The sequence below is a fragment of the Dermochelys coriacea genome, chromosome 1 (assembly GCF_009764565.3).
Source record: "Dermochelys coriacea isolate rDerCor1 chromosome 1, rDerCor1.pri.v4, whole genome shotgun sequence".
NCBI lineage: Eukaryota > Metazoa > Chordata > Testudines > Dermochelyidae > Dermochelys > Dermochelys coriacea.
The window spans coordinates 270,104,320-270,120,265 of NC_050068.2; the positions used below are offsets into that span (position 1 = coordinate 270,104,320).

The 15,946-nt window shown below is 41.8% G+C and overlaps 1 protein-coding gene across 12 annotated transcripts in view; it reads left to right on the forward strand.

Annotated features, from left to right (window-relative positions):
- The window catches only part of NR2C1 (nuclear receptor subfamily 2 group C member 1), a 100,092-nt gene that overhangs the window by 36,823 nt on the left and 47,323 nt on the right, over positions 1 to 15,946 (forward strand). For 6 of the 12 annotated variants that reach the window (XM_038403268.2, XM_043492218.1, XM_043492201.1 and 3 more), the window contains 3 exons: positions 5,506 to 5,613; positions 9,981 to 10,214; positions 13,742 to 13,823. In XM_038403268.2, the coding sequence (XP_038259196.1) occupies positions 5,506 to 5,613; positions 9,981 to 10,214; positions 13,742 to 13,823 (424 nt within the window). The remainder of the gene's footprint in view (positions 1 to 5,505; positions 5,614 to 9,980; positions 10,215 to 13,741; positions 13,824 to 15,946) is intronic. The other 6 variants (XM_038403200.2, XM_038403245.2, XM_043492210.1 and 3 more) reach the window with 3 other exon arrangements.

A 15,946-nucleotide genomic window follows, 5' to 3' on the forward strand; every position in this document is an offset into this window, starting at 1 on the left:
CTTGGAAGCTGTATTGCGCAGGGGAACAGCTTCCGGGTACCGGGTTGCATAGTCCAGTACAACAAGCACATGTTGGTGGCCCTGAGCTGTCTTCTCTAGGGGCCCTACCAGATCCATGGCTATCCGTTCGAAAGGAACCTCTATTATTGGAAGAGGTATCAAAGGAGCCCGCAAGTGCGGGCGAGGGCTATGTAACGGACACTCCGGAGAAAAGGTGCAGTATCGCTGGACATCTTCATGTACTCCTGGCCAGAAGAACCTCCGCAGGATCTGTGCCTGGGTTTTCTCTACCCCTAGGTGTCCTCCAAACTGGTGACTGTGGGTGAGACTCAATATGGCTTTTTGATGTTTTGTGGCACCAGAAGTTGTTGTATCTCTTGCTCCTGCATTTGCACCACGTGGTACAGGAGATCTTTCTTCACTATAAAATAAGGTCCGGGACCCCGGACGTTCCCATCCACGGGTATCCCATCAATCTCGGCCACCTCTTTCCTGGTGTTATCATATCTGGGGTCCTCCGCCTGGTCCCACCCAAAAGTTTCTCTCCCAGGACTAACCTGCCCAAGCTCCCAGGGGCCGGCTTCTGCTTCTTCCAATGGCTCGCCGCCATCATGGCTGGGGGCAACTTCTGGCTCACCTTCTGTGGTGGAAGTTTGTCTGTTGGCTGCTCGCATCAATCTGCCTACTAGGGAGGTCTTCTGGCCCTGGGTCAGGATCCGGGTTCCCAAGGGCTTTGAGGCCTTCCTCTCCTTTTTTGTCTTCCGGGTCTTTCAGGGGGCTGAGAACAGATCCTGAGAAATCTCAGCGAACATCGGGGGTTGACATTCTCCTGGTGACGAGTCGCTGTCCTCAGGGTCCCCACCTCCCTCCAGCCTCTCCGGTGTGGGGGGGTGGTAAATTATCAAACCCTGGATAGTCCCTCCCAATGACTACAGGATATGTGAGTTTAGGAACTATGCCCACTGTCACCTCAATGGGGTTTCCCTGAACCTCTATCTCCACTGGGATGGTGGGGTAATGGCTCATGGCCCCATGCATGCACGTCACTGCTACGCATTTGGCTTGTAGCAGCTGACTGTTTTTTACCAGCTTACCCGATATGAGAGTGATAGCACTCCCAGAGTCCACAAGCGCTGTAGTCTCTGCTCCATTTATCCTCACTGGCCTGGTGCAATTATGCGGGGCTAATGCGACCCCCATGAGGTGGATAAGGGAGCATGGGACCTCCCAATCCCCCAAGTTACAATGCATAAGCTCCTTGGTGCTGGGACACTGAGCTGCTATGTGTACCCACTCCCCACATGCATAACATCTATAATTGCTTTTAATCACTCTCCTATCCCGAGGGTTAGGGGGTTTAGTCCTGGGGCTCCCCCCACTCTGGCCAATCCCTTTCTTCTGGGGTCCCCGCTGGTTTTCGGCCCCCCCTTCTTCCACCTAGGACTCCCCAGGGATTTGGCTGCCGCCTAACCTTCCAGGGTTGGGGTCGGGTGCTTGCTTCGAAAGAGGCCTTCCTTGGGTAGTCAGGTCAGTCCCCTGGCTGTCATCCGTCTTTCTACCAGTGTTATCATCTCGTCGTATGTGGACGGATCTTTCTGGCCTACCTATTTGCAGAGATCTGGCGGCAGTCCCCGCATGTAATGGTCTATGACCAGGGTTTCCAAAATCTCCTCCAGCCTGCACGCCTTGGGCTGTAATCACTTCCGTGCGAGGTGTATGAGGTTGAATAGCTGGGACATCGGAGGTTTGTTCTCCTGGTATTTCCACTCATGGAACCTCTGGGCCCTTACTGCTGCCGTTACCCCTGCTCGTGCTAGGATCTCTGCCTTCAGACGGATATAGTCAGTGGCATCTGTGGCAGGCAAGTCAAAGTAGGCCTTCTGGGCCTCTCCACACAAAAAAGGGGTGAGGATGCTGGCCCACTGCTCCTGGGGCCACGCCTCACGCTGAGTAGTCCTTTCGAATGAGAGGAGATATGCCTCTACGTCATCTCTTGATGTCATGTTTGGCAGACAATTAGTGGTCCTCAGGGTTTGCGTCCCATCTGACCCCTCCAACCGCACAACTTCTTCCCACAGCTCCTGACATGCACCCTCACCTGACTAACTGGGAGGCTTTTAACTAGTTTCAGCCAGCTGCTGATTGGCTTCAGGTGTCCCAAACAACCTAGCCTTCTCCCTGCCTTCTGGAAAGTTCTTAATTGGTCCCAGGTGTCTTAATTGACCTGGACCAGCTGCCATTTCACTTATCCTGGTACCAGGGATTTGTTTAGCCTGGAGCTAATATATCTGTCTCCCACTACTCTTCCATAGCCGTCTGGCCTTGCCCCATCTCAAGAGCTATATATATATGCAACAATGTAGTTAGCAATAGGATGTATATTTTAATAGCTCAAATGAATCATAATAGGGCTGTCGATTAGTCGCAGTTAACTCATGCGATTAACTCAAAAAATGAATTGCAATTAATCGCACTGTTAAACAATAGAATACCAATTGAAATTTATTAAATATTTTTGGATGTTTTTCTACATTTTTCAAATATATTGATTTCTATTACAACACAGAAAACAAAGTATACAGTGCTCAAAAATTGATTACAAATATTTGCACTATAAAAATGATACAAGAAATAGTATTTTCCATTTCACCTCATACAAGTACTGTAGTGCCATCTCTTTATTGTGAAAATGAAACTTACAAATGTAGATTTTTTTTTTGTTACATAACTGCACTCAAAAAGAAAACAATGTAAAACTTTATAGCCTACAAGTCCACTCAGTGCTACTTCTTGTTCAGCCAATCGCTAAGACTAACAAGTTTGTTTACATTTATGGGAGATACTGCTGCCTGCTTCTTATTTACAATGGCTCCTAAAAGTGAGAATAGGCGTTCACATGGCATTTTTGTAGCCAGCGTAGCAAGGTATTTACGTGCCAGATATGCTAAACATTCCTATGCCCCTTCATGCTTCGGCCACCATTCCAGAAGACATGCTACCATGCTGATGATGCTCATTAAAAAAATACCGTGTTAATTAAATTTGTGATTGAACTCCTTGGGGGAGAATTGTATGTCTCTTGTTCTGTTTTAACCGGATTCTGTCATATATTTCATGTTATAGCAGTCTCAGATGATGACCCAGCACATGTTCATTTTAAAAAACACTTTCACAGCAGATTTGACAAAACGCAAAGAGATTTCTAAAATTAGCTACAGCACACTCAACCTAAGGTTTAAGAATTTGAAGTGCCTTCCAAAATCTGATCAGGACGGGGTGTGGACCATGCCTTCAGAAGTTTTAAAAGAGCAACACTTCGATGAGGAAACTACAGAACCCAAACCACCAAAAAAAAAAAATCAACTGCTGGTTGCATCTGACTCAGATGATGAAAATGAACATATGTCCGTCTGCTCTGCTTTGGATCACTGTTGAGCAAAACCCATCATCAGCATGGACACATGTCCTGTGGAATGGTGGCTGAAGCATGAAGGGACATAAAAATCTTTGCACATCTGGCATATAAATATCTTGTGACGCCGTCTACAACAGTGCCATGCAAACTCCTGTTCTCACTTTCAGGTGACGTTGTAAACAAGAAGCGGGCAACATCTCCCGCAAATTGTAATCAAAACTTGTTTGTCTGAGCGATTGACTGAAGTAGGAGTGAGTGGACTTGTAGGCGCTAAAGTTTTATATTTTTTTATTTTTGAATGCAATTTTCTTTTTGTAGATTTTTTTTTCATGTAGTTCTACATTTGTAAGTTCGACTTTCATGATAAAGATTTCACTACAGTACCTGTATTAGATGAACTGAAAAATACTATTTATTTTGTTTTACTGTGAAAATATTTGTAATAAAAAATAAATATAAAGTGAACACTGTACACATTGTATTCCGTGTTGTAATTGAAATCAATATATTTGAAAATGTAGAAAATATCCACAAATATTTAAATAAATGGTATTCTATTGTTTGAGATTAAATTATGTGATTACGAGATTAATCGTGATTAATTTTTTTAATCACTTGACAGCCCTCATCATAATTGAATTGTGCCAAATAATTGGTTAAACCATCAAAAGTACTAGAAATAGTCAAAGCCCTGTGTTGTGTACATTATACTTGACCTAGCATATGTGGAACTTTCACCAGTCTAGTTAGTATTTTGTTTGTTTGTTTTTTACTTTAAATTCAAATAATTTTGCATTGCCTCCAAATTTTAAATGTAATGTGCTGCAGATTTTTATACTAAAACGAGCAAATGACTGGTAGAATTTGTCAGGGGAAAGCTCAGGATTATAACAGCTGAGTAGAGAACAGTTGGCCCCAAGGAGATGTGCGAGGTAGCTTTGATTTTTTTTATTTCTGGGAAGCAGTTGAGGAAAAGGGTATTGGAGAGGGGATGCATCTTCTCTTTCTCTACTACTTTTGAGCAGAGGCAGGCGATTTAAAATTTTGAGGGGAGGAGCTGAGTTTCCATTTCTTAACTTCTTGAATTTTGGAAGTAAAGAAACAGCAAATCTGGAGATCTACATGATATAGAGTGCACACATGAAATAGGATATCAAAATTAAGATGGAGAAAGGTAAAATACCATTATTTTTCCCCCTCTTTTCTCTTCTTGTGGTGTCTCTCAATATTCTTCTCTTTTGATCTTTCTTGTTGTTTCTTCCTTTCACTGCTTTAGCGACAGCTGAACAGAAATGGACTAACACTGTGCTTTTGCACATAAGTGCTTCCATCATTTCTACTGAACCCTTAATTTAAAGGTGCTTCCATGACAATGCATGTCCCTACTATAAAATCATAGAATCGTAGGACTGGAGGGGACTTCGAGAGGTCATCTAGTCTAGTCCCCTGCACTCACAGCAAGACTAAATATTATCTAGACCGTCCCTGACATAGAATGAATATAAACGAATAACACAAGTATGGAGGGACAAAATTAGAAAGGCCAAGGCACAAAGCAAGATTAAACTAGCTAGAGACATAAATGGTAACAAGAAAACATTCTACAAATACATTAGAAGCAAGAGGAAGACCAAGGACAGGTTAGGCCCGTTACTCAATGTGGGGGAGAAAACAATAACAGAAAATGTGGAAATGGCAGAAGTGTTAAATGACTATGATTCATTTATATCTGTCCATTCTTGCAGATACAAGCTGGAGCAAACAAGAAAATAAGCAGCTTGATTAAAGTGTATTCTGTATGTGTTGATCAACAATTCATTTCCCCTAGTCATGTTTTGCCATAAATATATTTCTGACTTTTGGATCCAAAATTGTGAAATGGCTTTAAAACTGTGGAACCAGTAGAACTTTCTAATGTACAAAAGCTAGCTAGTAAAATTAGGTTTCATGCTGCTACTTTCCCAATACAGTACCAGTGTCTCATTTTGAATAATATTTTGCTGACACATCTGAAGCTGGTCAAACCTTAATGTGGTACAGCAGTATTATCACATAGCTGTCATTCCAATTATTTATTTGTTTGTTTCTAGATTGCGCATTCCCAAGGAACTGTTACTCAAACACTAATGGATGGGACAACACAAAGAATACAAATTGTCCCAGCGGATTCAGGTCTCTCTTTACCACAACGCATACAAGTATGTTTAATCTAAAATATTTTGAAAGAATCTGTGAACTATTTTACTCTGCCTGTTTTGTGCACCCTTCCTTTTGTGAACACTTAATAATCTTTTCTAAAATGTGAAAATTTTACACAGAGAGGCAGAGACTCCTTCTGTGTCTAGTGGAGCTGTAGGACAATAGGGGTGGGGCTTCACATTGTTTCTTGCTTTCTAAGATGAAGACCTGCATAAGAAGCACTTACACAGTGCCTTGTGTGTCACTCATAGTCTCCTTCAGCCAGTAACTGAAATGATATGGTTGGAGTCAGAGCTGGCTACGAGGCCACTTCTTTGTTCAAAAAAAAGAAAAAAAGGTACCCAGTTTCTACTCCAAGAGTTTACCTGTTGAACACCAAAGAGGTGGTTCAAGCTGTTACAAGGCATAATGTGGTAACACTGTTAAAAGGCTGAGTTATTTTTACATTTGGTAATTAAGCAGATATGTTTGAAAGGCTTTGTGGTGTATCTTTGGAAAATACTTGTAGATCATAGCAAGAAAAATATTTTTCTTTATATTATCAGTACACCATGAAAATGTGTTGTTCACCCACTTGTTAAAGCATATTGGTAGGAAACTTTTTGTTGGTTACACTGAGAAAAATCCCCCACCCCAGTAGAATACCTGATAGTGTGTCCATATGACATGGTCCCCCTGCTCCCCCACCAGAATTGAGGCTCCACTCAGAATTAGCAGGCCACGCTCACCGGCTGCTGCTGGGGCAGTCTCCCCCCACCCCAGCAGCAGGAGTTCTGGCGGGTGCCCTCAGGGCTAGGGATTGGGGTGAGGGGCGATGCTTACCTGAGGGGGAGGCTCCCCTCCCTCAGCTCCTAGTTGCACATGCTGCCTCTGCTGGCAGGCACCACCCCGGCAGCTTCCACTGGCTGCGGTTCCCAGCCAATGGGAGCGGCAGAACCGGGGCTTGGGGCAGAGCAGAGGCTGCATGTGGAGCTCAGGAGCCAGGTAGGGAGCCTGTCCCAGCCCCCCCAGCCGCCCCCCCACCCCGAGCACCCATGGCGCTCACCCCAGCTGTGCTCCTCCCAGCACCTGTGGTCCCCCCGAGCCACCCCTCCCCTCCCCCCAAGTTTTAGTCAGGGGTGTATAGTAAAAGTTATGGACAGGTCATGGACTGTGAAGTTTTGTTTACTGCCCGTGACCCGTCTATGACTTTTACTAAAAATACCCATGACTAAAACGTAGCCTTAACTAGAGAGGACCAGAGAGCCACACTTTGTAGGAGTGAGTTATGCCTCCAATAAATCAGTCAGCCAGTCGAAGCTTGGTTGCGTGTCATGTTGGGGGCTTGCTGGGGTTGTGGGGGTGAGAGGAGGGTTGTGTTTAAAAAAAGTTAAGTATTTTCTGGAACCTTCAAATTATACAGTAGCTATCTAGTGTAGCTGGGTGGTGAGCTTTTTCTGTCTCCGTCACTGCTCCCTTTCTCTGGTGTGTCACTCTCAGTTGTTGCATCTTATCTCTAATTAGACTGTAAACTCTTTGGAGCAAGGATTGTCTCTGCTATATGTTTGTAAAGCACCTAGCACACTGGAGTCTCTAGGCATTACAGCAGTATAAACAATAATTAATAAATAATTGGAACTGGTTGAAAGTAGTTTTTTCCATTGAGAAACAAAGTTTTTGTTGAAATTGTCATTTTCTGCAGAAAAGTGTCAAATTTTGGTGAAATCGACAGGCAAAAGTTCAAATGTTTTGTTTTGACTTTATCGGTTTGATTTGTTTTGGTTTTACTTTTATATTATATATATTTTATATGAAATAATTTAATACAATATAAAAAGCTAAATAATGTTTTTACACCCTGGAAACACTATGGAAATGAAATGTTTTTATTGTCCCAAACTGAAATATTTCAGAATTTTCATTTTGTGAGTAACTTCAGAAAAATTTTTTTCAATTGTCAGAATTTCCTGTGGGATAGAAATTCTGGTTCCCAACCAGCTCTGTAAATAATATGTCAAAATAAAATAATTGTATTGAAATAATCCTTTACATTTGAACACATTATTTCCTAAAACAGGCACGTTGAATGACTTATGTATGTCGCTAGTTTATTCATAGGACAGTTTCACAGATAGGTTAAAGTACTGTCCAAATGGAATCCAGTGTCTCCAAAGAGGAAAATATTGTTAAAAAGCAGCTTGAGGATATAAAAAGCAGCCAAGAGAAGTTTAGTCTGGAATACCAGAGAGATGTGTAAATTAAACATTATATGAGAAAACATACATTTTAAACATAAAACAATGAATAATTTCCATATTTAATCAAATAAATACAATGGCAAAGTTCAATTTCAAATAATTAAGAAATATGTTGTTATTGAACTCTGACAAATTAACATTAGATGACTAGTGTATTAAGGTTTTATTCTGGTTACTAGATGTTCAGGTCATGGTACTGCATATTGTTCTGCTAGGGTGGACCCCTGCACCAAAGCAGAGCCTCATTGACTTCACTGGAGTTCTGTGCAGTTGCAAGGATCCCACGTAGAATAAGTTGTGGGAATGGCACTTTTCATTATGAAAATTGTCCTTTTGTAAAATGCATTTTTCATTTTAAGGAGTAGGGTTTGCAGAGGGGAGCTTTATTGTAGATGTAATGTTTTTGTGTAGACATTAAAGTAACATATGTTAGAACTCTATTAAAGTACTGGTCATGCAGTGAGATCTCACTGGGCAGATCTCTGCACCCATAGGGAGCCCTATTGAAGAATTGGGGCCATATTCACAATAAAAAGTAATTTGTGAGTTAGCAAGTTGGTAACAAAAATAGAGGGGAAAAAACAAACACGCATCATAAAATGCACTTCTGTTCATTTATTTTGTCAACTGTAATTCTTTATGTTGATGCTTTTATAGGATACTAATAAACGTACTTAGTGGTGTAAAGTGCCTACCACACTTTTGGGCACTGCAGAAATAATGCTGTAGTATATTTTACAACAATAATAAAATCCTAGCAATATTAAGGCAGCTTTTGTAAATTTTGAGTTGTTTATTACTGTGTAAGAATTTAGGAACATTGCAGATTTAGATAACAAAATGAAAACTTCCCCATTAACTACCACACCCCTCACCCCACCAGATGCACTTGCACTTATTAAAAGTATGGAAATAAACTGTGAAGGTAAGGTAGGTAAATATTCAAATATACTCAATCTCTTAAATAAACATGATATAAATATTTGAAAAACAACGTTAATCCTGCCCAGATTTGTAAATTAGTGTTTTGAATTTAGTGGGTTGTTGAATTATCTTTTTCTTTAGAATTCAGTGGTATTTTACTGTATCTAAAGTTTAAAGGTTTAAAATCAAGCTATATTTAGCTAGCTGTGTCTATGCATAGCCTTCATGTACAAGGCTATAGATCAGGGAGCCCATGTTGTTCTTCTCTACTCCTGTACACTCTTCTCAATATTACATGCACTAGTGGATGTCCCCCAGCATCACATAGCCTTGTGGAGAGTGAAAAATGGGGACGTTTAAAAGTGTAAAATTTGTGTTTATATATATAAAATGAAGAAAGGGTATTACCAAGTTTGTCAGAAGATGATAAACTATGCAATTTAGCGAAGGGCAAGTCAGTGAGGCTCTACTACAGTCTTTATTTAAAAATAGGAAAGAAATGCCGTAATGATGCTGTTGATCTGTTTTTGATTGTCAAATGAAGAATAAAGCAAAAGAAGTTGTTTTTGTTTGTCAAACAAAGAAAAAAAGGTGGCAAAGAGAAGGGTTAGTGTTCAGTTCTCCTGCTTCAGTTTAATTTTTCTGTTTGTGGTTGTAAAAGTGCTAAACTAAGGTATATTCAATTGAAATAAAATAGTTCCTTGCCCTTATAATTCTAAATTAATAAAGTCAGCACTGAAGTGTACAACTTGGGATTAGGTAATGAAGATAACTCATTAAGGACCTAAACCTGTGAGGTGCTGAGTATCACTTTGTGGTATGCTGTGTTCTCAGCTCCCATTGAATTGGTGGAGGGAGCTCAGCACTTCACAGAACTAGGGATTGAGCCTCAACATTTACATCCATATTTTGAACACTTCATAATTCATAGCTGTTAGGATCTGAGGTTTTTGTTTGGCCCTCTGTAAAAATATGGGCCACTTGCAAAATCTGAATGTGTATTCAGGTTCAGACTTCAAACACCTCTACAGTTTGGGGTTTTTTAGAGTCAGGGTTTTTGCTCGAATTTAACTCATGAAGAGGCCCAGTCCTGCAACCACAGAAGTCAAAGGCAAAACTCCCTTTGACTATGATGGTGCAAGATGGGGTGCTAAAAAAACATGAACTTGAAAGACCATAACAATTTGAGATAAATGTATTATCAGATTGTCACAGATCAGCAGACGGGCCAGAAGATTCAGATTGTTACTGCACTTGATCAGAACACAGCAGGCAAGCAGTTCATCTTAACAAATCATGATGGCTCTACCCCAAGCAAGGTGATCCTTGCCAGACAAGATTCCACTCCAGGAAAGGTTTTCCTAACAACTCCAGATGCTGCAGGTGTCAACCCACTTGTTTTTTGCATCCCCCGTATTTATCTGCACAACCACATCCAGGTAGAGGATCCACTTTATTTCATAATATTAATTCAGATGGGATAGAAAGAGATGTTTTTCTTTCCAAATATTTTCTGTGCTGGTTCTATATTTTCAGTCTTTTGCTGTTTACATTTCCCCTGATAGCAAGACTTGGAAGAGTTGTTTAGAAACAATGAAGACAAATGATTTTGTTCCCTTGAAAGTTATTATTTTTGAATTTGTATTTCATGAGCCAGGATATAAAAAAAATAAATGTGTAGTTTTATTTGTAATTTTCAAGCCAGAAACTTTTTGTCACAGCTCTTGGGATAGCCTTTTTGTATTTCTGCCTCATCACTCTCCATCTGTTTTAAAATATCATTTGAATACCATTTTCTCCCTTGCCCTTACTACTTAATATTTCATTCCTCTTGCTTCCATTTTTATTTGCCATTGTAACTATTTTTAACTGAGTAAACAATTGTTAACTTAGACAACATGTAGACAAAGGAGGTGGGAAGGGTAGGAGAGAGCGTCATTGAGATTATGTGGTGAACTTCAGCATGTGTTTTGTTGTCATTTTTGTATTTTTTTTTTTAAAGTAAACCTCAACAAGGGTAAGTGTCAGATAAGGTTTAAAGTGATTCCAGCGTAAAACAGTTTGAGAAGGGATTTCAGTGGCATAGCTACAGTGGTGTAAGTGGTGCAGTCACAGCCAGACCCACAAGATTATGGGGGCTCAACCAGACAAGTGATTCTCCCACACTTCAGCTGATGCACAGCTTTGCAATGCCACTCACTGAAATTTGGCTATGCCAACCTTCCATCTCATGGAAGGGCAACAAGGCCAAATCTGATTAGCGTTGCAGTGTAGCACATGGGGATGCAGTGCAACTCAGATTTGGTCTGGCCGCCCCTCCTTCATGACAAAGGGGTGGCCGGGCCACATTTGAGTGGTGCTGCTACCCTGTGTACCAGGTTGTAATGCCACTCATTGCTCAAATTTGACCTGTACCATGTGAATGCAGGGTGGGCAATGGGAGCCAGCAGAACTAATGGGCGGCTAGGATCGGGAGTAGCCTGGGATGGAAACAGAGCACAGAGCTGGGGGTGGGCGGTGGGTACTGGTGACTGGCCAGGAAGGTCACAGGGGAGAGGGGCTGGGGGGCAGGTTGCTGTGGGGGGGGGGCTTTGAGTAAATGGGGAGTGTTAAGGGGCTGCAAGGGGAAGGGTTGGGGATGAGTGGGGATGTTGGTAGTACTAGGTTGAGTTGTGGAGGCACTAGCGTAAATTGAGGGTAAGCAAAATTTCTGATTTTAGAATCTGGAAGGGGCATCCATTACTATTCTTGCACCAGGGCCTTGCTTTGTTGCATCACAGTGGGATTGAAAGGTTAAGAAGGTGGAGGAATGTCAGACTGGATTAGGGAACATGATCTAGTTGTATGGGTAGTATGGAAAGGGGACATAAAGATGGGATCTAATTGTGTAGCTTATACAGACCAAAAGAATTGGGGAGGCAGTGGAAAGCATATTTTATAATTTTAGTGCTTTCACAAGCTAAACGTATCAGGCCTATGGAATATATGCATTTCTCTGTCATTTTCTGTTAGGACTGGTCTACACGGTACATTAGTGTATACCAACTGGGGTGTAAATTCTACTGGGCATCAGTGTGTCACACACTGACTGGCCCATGTGGACCCTGCTGGCACACATTAGAAGTTCCCTAGTGTGAGCTGATGTAGTTCTGTTTCAAATAATACTGCATCTGTGCATGCTATGGAATTTTTAGTGCATACCAGTAGGGTCCATGTGGGCCAATTACTGTGCGACAAGCTGTGCACAGTATAATTTAAATCCCAGTTGGTGCATACTAATGCATCATATAGACACGCCCTTAGTGAAATGTGCAGTAGCTAGCTTTTAATTTTCCATTCACTGGACATGGGGCTTTCATTTAATTCTAGATACTCGTCATGTTCTCTCATATCTTTTCTAACTGCTCCTCCCATTTGCAGTTTTGCACAGTCTTTATTTTACACCTTCATTTGAAACAGGCTTCCATTTCCTGTGCGCATGCACACCGTTCCTCTTTCAAATCCTTCCTTTAAATCCACATATTGTGGAACACCTTCCTTGATTAATTGTTTCATCAATAGTGGCTCTGCATCTTCTTGAATGGCAACTCTTGTTCTAAGTGTCATGTGTGTCCAAGGAAAATTTTGAGCTCTTTTGAGCAGGGACTTTTCCTCTTCTTGGGCCAAATTCTGGAGTTAAATATTCCATAAGCAAAACTCTTTATGACATCAATGCAAATTTTGTCTATCAGAAGGACTTGAGGAATTTATTTTATGTTATGTATAATTCCATGCACAATTATAGCACTAAATAATAATAGCAGATGAGGTGAAATGAGAAATTAATAAACCAGTGATGTTTTGTCGTTGAGCCAGCTTTTTCTTTAAGCATGTTAATGTTAAATTAAAAGAAACTTCAGTGATGTGTAATAGCAGTAAAAGATTAGAGGTAATATCTTGGATGCTGTTGCTAAATAAACATTTACTTATGGGGAGTCTGAGAGGGAGAGAATTTTCAAAGCACTTTTTAGAAATTCTTGTAACCATTTTCATTATTTCTCTTCATAGAATAGGACTATCACCTTCCTCAGTAGAGCTTTTCTTAATCATATTTATCTTATCTTATATTATCCTGTTTTGATTATGCAAAGCAGGACTAAAAGAATCAACATTCTTATCAGGAAATGGGAAGTTTCAAAAGTGCTTCTAATTTCCAATGCTTTTAATGGGAATATCAATTCTTTCATTCCTGGTTTGCATTGTGAGATTGTTAAGATGATTGCTAGTTATGCAATCATATTGTCCTTTTTAATTGCAAGCAGTGCTTTATTATTATTTATAACTTTTACAATATCTCAGCGTGAAAGATCTTTTAAAGAAGAAATAGAAAGGTATGATTCCTACACTGAAGTGTTATTGCTAAGAGTCTAATTTTAGATGTGATATAGTGAATGAGGGTAACAAATATCAGATGGGGTTGGGGTGAAGCAAGACAAGTTACAGTAATAACATCACAGTTACTCAGTTTAGAGGCATTAGTGCCTCTTGATAATGAGTAATTCAGTTAAATATGTTGTGTTTTCAAAATACTTAATCACTGGTTCACTCTTGTGAGCACAGTGAAAGAAATGAATGCTAAGGAAAGATTTGAATGCCTGTACGACCAGAAGGCTTGACAAATGTAGTTTTGTAAAATATAAGTGCTTTCTGCAAAAATCTTCTCTGGATAAGATTTGTTTTAATACTTTTAAAAAAGATTTTGATAGTTAAGTTTAGGACTCATCCTGAATAGGGATCTGCATTGGTGCAGCAGGCAATAACACGCAGTCAACTGTTAGGGCCATAAATGGTAATTGAGGGGACTTGGTGCTTCACAGGATTGGGCCCTTATTTTAGGGAGAGGCATTTTAAGGATGTGATTGGCTTTTATTTTTCATATTTTTAGGGTAGAGAGAGAAAAGTGAAATAATTTTGTACTTTCTTCCAGATTTTAACTGACAACACTTCCACTGAACAGACCCTAAATAAAGTATTTGATCTCTGTGTCGTATGTGGAGACAAAGCATCAGGTAAATTCTTCAGCAGGACCACTTTTTAAAAGCAGTTTCAGGCTATTCGTTCTTCAGAAACAACGTAATTTTTTACATACACACTTTTTTCACTGATTAGTTACTTTTTAATAAAAAGTAGATACAGTATAAAGACATACCTAATGTAGTTGGACTGTGTGTAGATGGGATTTATTAATTTTAGCTTTAATAATTTGCATTTGTTTAAACAGTCCACTTAAAGCAATTTTCATATGTAGTTTAAGCCTATCCAGATCAATATTATATTTTTATACAACTACAGACGCTGACCAATCAAATTACTTGATTGGCTACAAATGCATTCTTAATTGACTGGCCATTCTGACATTTTTATAAAAGAAATGTTGTACAATGGACTTGTCCATTGTTACTTTTAAGTGAATTTTTATTATTACTCATTTTAAACTTAAGATAACTGTGAAAAACCGTGCTAGCTGTTTATAATACAAAACGGACACAATCAGGGAAGACCATAGACATGTATTAGAAAGTGTTCTTATGAGTTGTTTGTGCTAAGCAGTTTGAGTCATCGTTTTTGGAATTGCCCAAACACTCAGGACACTTTATAATTCCACTAAGGTGGGGGGGGGTGTATGTGTGTGGGTGTTATCAAAATGAAATGTTAAGGTAAAAGGGGAAAAGCCAAAAAAATGCCCTTTGAAACAGTATTAGGGGACTGAAGAGATGGAAGGGGGTAATGAAAGTAGGGAACCAAATGCCAGTGTGCATTGGGGGCCAGGGAGTCTGTGGAGAGCTGTGCTGCCTATCCCAATCCTGTGCCAACTCTCTCTTCTCCCTATCCTTGCCTCCCTCTGATTCTCTGGGATGTGTTAAGCCTAGCAGCATGTTTTCCAGGGTCTGTCAGTAGTTGGATGCACTCAGGCAAACCTCCAAAGGTTCACTAAAGGGAGAAGCTTCCTCTTCAGTAGAGATGCAAGCCCTATTTCTCAAGTATGGTTTGACTGCAAATTTTCCCCTCTCTCTGTGCACCCTGGAAGGGGACATAGAAAGGGAAGATTTTAGCCTAACTTTTGTGAGAATTGGCTAGAATTAGCTCCACTAGGGAAGCCATTTCTCCATCTGGCAGTCTGTTTGATTTGTCAGAGCAGGGGAGGCTAAAGGAGAATTGATAAGGATGGGGCGGGCAGTGGGGTGTCACAGAGGCAGCTAGAGTTAAGAGGCTGCTCAGGTTCTTAGCTTGGGAACCAGGGAGAGAGCGACAAGGCAGAATGTCTAGAGCAGGTGTGGGCAAACTTTTTGGCCTGAGGGCCACATCGGGTTTCCAAAATCGTATGGAGGGCTGATTAGGGGAGGCTGTGCCTCTTCAAACAGCCACGTATGGCCCGGCCCCCAAGCCCGATCCAACCCCTCTGCTTCTCGCCCCCGACATTCCACCCAGACTCCTACCCATCCAACCCCCGTCCCGTGACGGTTCCTGCCCCATCCACCACTCCCTGTCCCCTGACCACCCTGGAGCCCCGCCACCCCTGACTGCCCCCCGCCGCCCCATCCAATCCTTCCTCTCATTCCTGACTGCTCCCTTAGAACCCCTGCCCCACCAACCATCCCTTCTCCCTGTCCCCGGAACTCCTGCCCCCCGCCGCCGCCCCATCCAACCCCCCCCTTGATTGCCCCCTCAGGACAACCCGCCCCCATTCAACCCTTCCTGTTTCCCGTCCTCTGACTGCCCCAACCCCTATCCACACCCTCGCCTCCTGACCACCACCCTGAACTCCCCTGCCCTCTATCCAACCCCCCCTGCTCCCTACCCCCTTACCACGCTGCCTGGAGCACCAATGGCTGGCAGCACTACAGCCACTTCGCTGAGAGCACCGGGTCAGGCCGCGGCTCTGCAGCTGCGCTGCCTGGCCGCCCAGAGCATTCCGCCGGCGGCGCAGTGAGCTGAGACTGTGGCAGAGTGGGAACAGTGTGGAAGGGGCCGGGGGCTAGCCTCCGGGGCCAGGAGCTCAGGGGCCAGGCAGGACGGTCGCGCAGTCCGGATGTGGCCCACAGGCTGTAGTTTGCCCACCTCTGGTCTAGAGACTCAGAGAGGCTGCATCAAAGAGTGGAAATACTCTGCAAAAAACCAAAACTGTCACTCT